This window comes from Malus domestica, chromosome 03, assembly GCF_042453785.1.
Source record: "Malus domestica chromosome 03, GDT2T_hap1".
Classification (NCBI taxonomy): Eukaryota; Viridiplantae; Streptophyta; class Magnoliopsida; order Rosales; family Rosaceae; genus Malus; species Malus domestica.
The window spans coordinates 9,041,665-9,049,172 of record NC_091663.1 but is presented as its reverse complement, the minus strand read 5'-3'; the positions used below and the strand labels follow the sequence as shown (position 1 = coordinate 9,049,172).

The 7,508-nt window shown below is 38.2% G+C and overlaps 1 protein-coding gene across 3 annotated transcripts; it reads right to left on the bottom strand.

Moving 5' to 3' along the window:
- Positions 1 to 485: 485 nt before the first annotated feature.
- Positions 486 to 7,129, bottom strand: LOC103421709 (kinesin-like protein KIN-5D). Of its 3 annotated transcripts, none has more exons than XM_070818282.1 (23): positions 6,775 to 7,129; positions 6,250 to 6,442; positions 6,044 to 6,173; positions 5,638 to 5,793; positions 5,067 to 5,543; positions 4,804 to 4,901; positions 4,546 to 4,702; positions 4,374 to 4,443; positions 4,152 to 4,228; positions 4,001 to 4,054; positions 3,747 to 3,827; positions 3,541 to 3,652; positions 3,141 to 3,245; positions 2,883 to 3,058; positions 2,629 to 2,790; positions 2,443 to 2,550; positions 2,183 to 2,341; positions 2,010 to 2,093; positions 1,685 to 1,890; positions 1,475 to 1,576; positions 1,274 to 1,383; positions 1,037 to 1,188; positions 486 to 867 (listed from the first exon to the last, which is right to left on the bottom strand). In XM_070818282.1, exons 2-23 carry the CDS (start codon positions 6,420 to 6,422, stop codon positions 640 to 642), a joined length of 3,177 nt encoding a protein of 1,058 aa, XP_070674383.1. In that variant the 5' UTR covers positions 6,423 to 6,442; positions 6,775 to 7,129; the 3' UTR covers positions 486 to 639. The 3 variants fall into 3 exon arrangements, with proteins under 3 accessions (XP_070674383.1, XP_028955588.2, XP_070674384.1); XM_029099755.2 differs by having other exon boundaries at positions 3,141 to 3,227; XM_070818283.1 differs by having other exon boundaries at positions 5,638 to 5,803; positions 6,775 to 6,960.
- Between the last annotated feature and the right edge of the window lie 379 nt (positions 7,130 to 7,508).

Genomic DNA, 7,508 nt, shown 5'->3' with positions numbered 1-7,508 from the left:
CCTACTTCAAATATTTCGGTTAGTGCAAATTCTCCTACAAATATTCTGGGTAGTTCACATAGGCCTCGAAAAGATGTCCACATTTTTTTGGGACCTTAAACCGTTTAAATTTCCCCCCTCCTCCTAACAACTCTTGGCTTCGCTACTGCCCTTCCCTCCTGCATTCTTTCTCCCTTTCTCCCTTTCGCACTGCGGTCCTAGTGTAAAAAATACATCTCTCTCAATGGAACAAGGGGACGAACACATTGTGGCGGATATTCTACAAAGTTTCATTTTGGGTGACAATGGGTAAAAAGAAGCAGCTTACGAAACACTCAAAAAACACACTCACGTCCTCATCAAAAATCCAATTGCAGTTTGTTACAGAAGTGGGAAAATTCAACGAACTTTATTTTGAAGTTCCCCAAGAACCCTACATACTGTATCGATTTCTCCATCCACAGCAGTTCATTTTGTCAAGAAACAATAAACGAATAAGAGTTGAGTAGCGCAGCAACTAAAGAGTACATATATCGATTTCTCCATCCACAACAGTTCATTTTCTCAAGAAACAATCAATGAATAAGAGTTGCGTAGCGCAGTGACTAAAGAGTACATATATAAGCCATATACGTTATGTACACACGTATCCCCCTCTCTTTAGTTAATAGCAGTGAGGGGAACTCTGGAGTCTCTAATGGATTGAGCAGCCTCGTACGCCCCTGTGATGTGTTTTAGGTCACCATTTGCTTGCTGTTTTGCCGATCTTCCATCCCAGAATAACCTCAACAATTCCTCAAAAGCAGGAGTCCTGAGTTCTTCAATGGATGCAACGCTTGGAAGATTGAATGACCTCTTTCTTGGTGTGGAACATGATGGTTCGTCCACCTGCTTGTTGCAAAGGTTGAAAATATCGTTAAAGAACACAGAATACTTAAAAATGTAACTCTACTTGGAAACTAATTGCGTAATTTGAAGATTAGTTTTTTTTTTTTTTTTTCTGAAAATTTCATTGAGAAAAACAGTTATTGCACAATACCACTCTTAACAGTCTTACCACATATTCATCGAGAAGAAATTTTCCTGCATTTTCGGTGATTTCAACAATATTATGGTAGTGACCTCCCTTTAGTTCCCTCAGATCCCCGCAACATGGAACAATCATTGAGTTCAGATTTCCACACGCCTCACGGTCAAGTTGTAATGAATCTGCAAATATTTGTTTCAGTAACTGTAGTACAACATATAACCAAAAAGACAAATGTAAACTTAAAACGTGAAACTAGATACTGACGATCTATGGAAGAAAGGAGATTCTTGTCTGCAACATCTACATCTTCTAGTGCAGTTGACACAGCCAAGGAAAACTTTTCACGTAAGGCTTGATTCGCTTCCGTTCCCCTCCTAATTGAAGAGATAAAAGAAAAGAAAATTTTAAATTGAAACCTGCAGTATTTGTCTTTTATAAGGAATGAGCTTGCAGTATTGAGCATACCTAACAACGGAATCCACAGAAGAAACATTTCTCTTTTCTAGAGTGAGCAAGGACCCCTGAGCTTTCTTCCATTGTTCTGCACCCATTGACGCCTGCTTCAAACTGCACAATATCGTTTGGTGTAAGTAATGGGCTAGAAAAATTCAACTAGCAGAAAAATGCCAAAATCGGTTAAATTTCTCATATCCAGATACTCCAGAATATATGTACCAATTCTGTAGAACCTCCTCCATGCCTTTCTTTCCACATTCCACAGCCGAAGTATCTTCATGGTAATGGGATTCTGTTGTTTCCATGTGAAGTGTCCACTTTGCTTTTATAGAAGAAGTTGAACCTTGCATGGTCGACATTTCTTGCTGTAATTTGGTGGTTCTGCTTGTTGCGCTCTCTCGAAGATCCTTTACTGCAGTTTGGACCTAAAAATACATAGTGTGTTGTCAATTGAAACCCAAATAAAAAGTCGTTACCCAATACTAACATAAAACCTCAGGAACAAGGAATAAGGAAATGGCAGCAGCTTAAGAACAAATCATACCAGTCTTTTCTTCCTGGCATTTGAACTTGTCAGCAGCTCTGCCACTTTCTCTAGTAACTGCCTTTCTTCATTAGCAGCACACTCCTACATAAAGATAATAAAAAACAAGCATTTAATTTGATGAATGACGTTGTTCTACAGTCCATTCAGTTTAAGAAGTGCACAGCAACCACCTCAAACTTCTCTTCAAGTTCAGACAATTTCTTGTCGTTGGCAGTTTGTGCTTCTTCCACAATTTGGGTCAGATTGGATGCATGCAAGTCTAGAGTTTTGAAGAAGTCCACAGTAACTTTAGAAACTGACCGTGCAGTTTCAACTGCTCTTGCATGAGTCTGCGCAAAATCACAGACCAAATTATTACACCAAAACTGATGATTGAGTTTTTACGTTAAAGAAAATAAAGCACCCCTGAAACCGACAATGAATTACGAACCTCACGCTGTTGTTGTGCAAATGCCCTTAGCTTCTCTTCTTGGTTGTGAAGATTGCCTTGAAGATCATTGAGTAACGCATCAGCTTCGGAAGCGATTCCTTTGAAGAGCTGAATCATTTAAACAAAGTCATTAACAGAATCAGGAAGAAATCTGAAGACTAAAAATATTGTTAAATTAATGCTTACATCTTCCAGAGCAGAAGAATGGTTAGAAACTTCAGAGTTTAGATGAGAAAATGTTGATTGCGAATTTCCTTCAAGATCCCCAGCTATACCATCCAGAGCTTTAATACCAGAACCATACATGTTTTTAAGCTTTCCTAATCTTCCTCGCAGTTCTTCAGTAGCCTTCAAAAGCAAGCCAAATAATGAAGTTGTACAGAGAGGATTAGATCTCAGAAATGCATGCAAAGACAATCATCTCCTTGTCATGATCTTACCCCTGCCTTCGTTGATACAAAGGACCGCATGTCCTCTTCCATATCTTTCAATTGCTGTTCTTGTTGTGTCACTGCAACTGCCACGGTTTTATGCAGGACTTCAAGCTGCTGAGTTAATTGGGACTGGAATTTCTGGACTAGTATCCGGTTTCCATCTTCAATCTTGTCCTTACGCTCTACGAAACTAGCCATGGTCAGAAACAAATAACCCAAGTTTTGAGGGAGATCCAAGAAGAATATGCAAAATAAAATACAAACCAATTTTAGCAAATAAACTGGACACATCTGATGCAGCATTCTCTAGCTCTGCTCGCAGCTCAAATGCACGCTCGACAAGTGATCTTTCTGGAAGCAAACAGTAGACTAATAGTAAAAAAAAGACATTTAAGTGTACCATCTAGCATGAGATTTAATATATGCATATACTTGAATATGCTAGTGTAGTATTAACCCTAATGTCAGCTATATAACTAGGGAAGTGTTTTTGGCACTCCAAAAATCTCACTCTACACTCCTCACAAGTGTATTTTTTCTTTCTAAATATAGAAAGTTTGGAGTGTAGAATGAGAATTTTGGAGTGCCAATAACAATTCCCTATAACTAAGGTAAGATGAAATGGTCTGAATATGTAGATGGTAATACCAGGAACTTTACTCACCCGATTTGAGAAGATTTACTATCAGAAATTCCTTCTCTTTGACGGTCGCATTTGCTTGTCGATGTTTGTCCTCGAGATCAAACAGTGCATGTCCAGTTTCCTCAAGCTTTTTCTGAAGTATAAAGTGTTGAATTTACTCAGGATAAGAGCAGAAAGAACAAATGCCGACTCTGTAAGTTAATATCACAAATGTACAAATGTATTACCTCAGTTTTTTCAAGTTTATCGCCCAATTCTACAGCCAAAAGTTGCTGAGAACTGTAAAGTTCCTGAAGCTCCAGCAATTGCTGCTCTTAGGCCATAACGTAACATGTATATTAGTTCCCACCCTGTCATCGATATTATTCAAAAAGAAAGGAATATCTTGATGGAAATACCTTGTCTTTGGATTCAGAATCATGATCCATCCGTTCTATCATCAATATTATTCAAAAAGAAAGGAATATCTTTATGGAAATACCTTGTCTTTGGATTCAGAATCATGATCCATCCGTTCTATCTTTTCAGCCATTGCCTAGGGTACATAAAGAGTTAATGAGGTGAGTAACCAGCCAACTGTGCACTTATGTAGAAAAGCAATCCATAATTCAGTTAAATGATAAGAATAAGACCTTCTTCTCTGCTTCTTCACTAAGATAACGATCTCGTGGTATATAGATTCCATTCTTCTCTCTGGCAGCATATACCTCTGAATGAACATAAGAAACATGCCAAACAATTTAGCCTCAAGCAAACTAACTATAGAAAATCATTAAATAATTGGTCCATTGAAAAAATCTTTGGAGAGATAGAGAGAGAGAGAGAGCATATCAATGCTAGAATCAGTTAACAACCTTGCTTGAGCCGATCAATCTCAGAATACAAATCCTTGATCAAAGCAGATTTCATCATTTTTTGATTGACCTGAAACAATAAGCAACGAAAAACCATAACAAGGACCATCATTTTTTTACTGACAGTTCAACTTTATCGTCTATGAGAACAGGGATTGAACAAATTTCTGACCTCTGGTTTGTTCTTTATATTTTTGGCACGGTGTGCATAATCTAAGGTGCTGAGTGTTTCTTCCAAACAATGGATGGAGGGTGACACAGTAGCAATTATGCATGTCTTTGTTTTTCCTCCTAAGGAGTCTCGCAGTAATCTTGTAAGTTTACTATCCCTGATATTCCAAACAATTTCATAGTAATAAAATTTACTTTCTGAGGTCTGCAAATATAGTCAAGAACAGCCAGGGATATTGATTAAATATATAAGTAATACCTATACGGAACATGACCAGAGTGCTCAACGAGAGTATTAATGACACGACCAAGAGTAAGTAAGCTTTTATTTATCTCCCCAGCTTCCCTTGCTCTGCCCTGCAAGTGAAAGTTTCTGTGTAAAGATTAAATAAGCTAAAAACACAAACTTGATGGACATTGTGGCAATAAGATCCAGTTCGTAAAATAACATCCCAAGGAACTCACCATATGCATGTGCTTTACATCATTATATTGATTTAGACAATTAATTTTGTGCCATACCTCTCTTGCACCAGAGCGTGAAATGTTCTCAGACCCAGCGAGGTCTACAAGATTCAGCTTCCCGCATTTAATCATTTCTTCGCCCTCTGGAGTGCATTCCTTAATGTGAATTGTGATGGAAAATATTGAGTGCGAACGGCTGCTTTGTTTGTTGAGAAGTGTCTCAGCTGTACGCCTTTTTGCCGATCCCTTCTCCAAGATTTTATAAATTTCATTTGCTGTGCACACTATCTCTTCTTCCAAGCCTCTTACAAAAACACCACCCTTTCCATCTTCCATGAGAGCTATGGGTTTCTTTGATTTGTCATCTACAAACTTCATGTTCTCATCAGGGGCCAAAAGATCACTTATCTCCTCATTGTACAGCTCTAAAAATGTGACTTTCATGCTATACTCAGCAACCTGAGCTTCTAAAATGTCAAAAATTTGTTTAACAGCTCTTGGGATAACACCCGCATCACTTGGAAACTCCCCATTCTACAAAAATCACAAAATCCAATTAGGATATTATGAAAAAGAATATCATAACGTAACATACAGAGTGCCGACTATTCTAAAGTCACAAACCAACCTTCTTTCTTGCTCCTCCTTCCATAGTGTATGTTTTTCCCGTCCCTGTCTGACCATAGGCAAAGATAGTGCAGTTATATCCCTCAAGAACTTCATTTACGATAGGCGCCACAGCTTGATCATACAGTTCCTTCTGTTGGGATGCCAGACCAAAGACCTAAACAACACTATCCAACTTTCTGATCACTTACCAGCGCAAAGAAAGAATATAACAAGTAGCATAACAACAGGAAACATATAACAAGTAGCAAAAAAAATTTAGGATAAATCCTTATTTATATTTCGGAACTTTGGGAACCCAAAATCGATCAAAATCCATGAATTCCTTCATCTAATAAGACCCTAGTGCATAATTAGAAGGAGAAGACACACAAGAAATTTAAGTTTCACTATTCCAAGCCACAAACCTTGTCAAACGCAAAAGTTCTATCAATCTGCTTGTTAGCTATATTCTGAATTGCAGCAACTTCTCTTCTACTCTCATTGCAAGAAATCACGACCGGCGTATGCACTCTCATTTCATCTTCACTCAATGGCCTACAAACGCAAACTAATGGATTAACTCACTCACTCAGACAACATCTCGCTGAACTCAACTCGAAATCCGACTCACCTGCAACGCACAAGGACCTGCACATTGACACCCTTTTCCTTCTCATGCCTGTTTGTCGAATTCGAATCCCCGGATCGCAGATCTCGCACCGACTTGTCGCTCGACCTTGGCGTCTGCGAGGGTGATAGTGACACCAATCCTCCTCTTCTCTGTTGGGACTGTGAGGAATCCATAGCTCTGTTGCTCTCTGAATCTGAAATCCTTCACTCATCAGTACCAGTGTACATACGTACATACACACACAGATATATATATATATATACACACACATACACACATATATATAATCACTCAAGATGAGTCCATATTAATAGGATAATTTGAATTTCCTATCTTTGAGTCAACGATCGATCGCCAAACAAATTCGAGCAATGCAATTCTGAATTCACCCAATATACAGATTCGAATCGGAAAATGATGGAAAACGGAGGACTGAAACCAAAATGTGCGCGATTCAACCGAAGAAATCGGAAAACACAAACAAAAAAGCAGAATTAATGAAGAAAAAATGAAGAAGAAACTTACAGTGAAATCGAAATGCCGGCCGGACTGCAAGTCCAGAGAGGTCCTTGAAGCAATGGCGATGGCGGTCCCTAGAGAGAGAAAGTCGTAGTCGTAGAGTATAGAGAGAGAGAGAGCTGTGAGAAACAAGAAAGACTAACGAGGGACTGTGTTTTGAGGGTTTCCTAATTTGTGTTTGGAGCTCAAAAATAAAATAATAATATCTTAATTAAAAATATAAATTAGGCTAATTTTCAAGAGACGTTAACGGGAGCGTGTGAAATTCTGAGGACGGCATTGACGCGTCTATTTAACGCCGTCAACTAAAATAAATATCCGTTTGCAGAGATGGTTTAATTCCCGACCGTTATGAATCGACAAAGAGTCCTCACCTCGCTGATCTTTTAAAATAATTTGAAACGGAACCCGGTTTAAATTATTGCCCCTATTGTTACCAGATATTACGGATATATTCTTCCTTGTTTCTATTAACCTGGGTTTAATTAGTGTCGTTTTTTTTAATTAGGTCAAATTTCAATTAATCTGCGCATTTAAACTAATTATGGGTAAATCTGGGCCCCCCTCAATTAAATATGATGGGCCCACTCAAATATTTGTCACTGTGAAGTGTATAATTTTGGGTTTTGATTACAAAATCAAGAAGAAAAATGACAAATGACGTATTTAGGAGTTGTTTAATTTTGAAATTTTGAATTTTGAAGACAAATAATTTGGCCTTTAAGAAAGTTGGTTCCAGT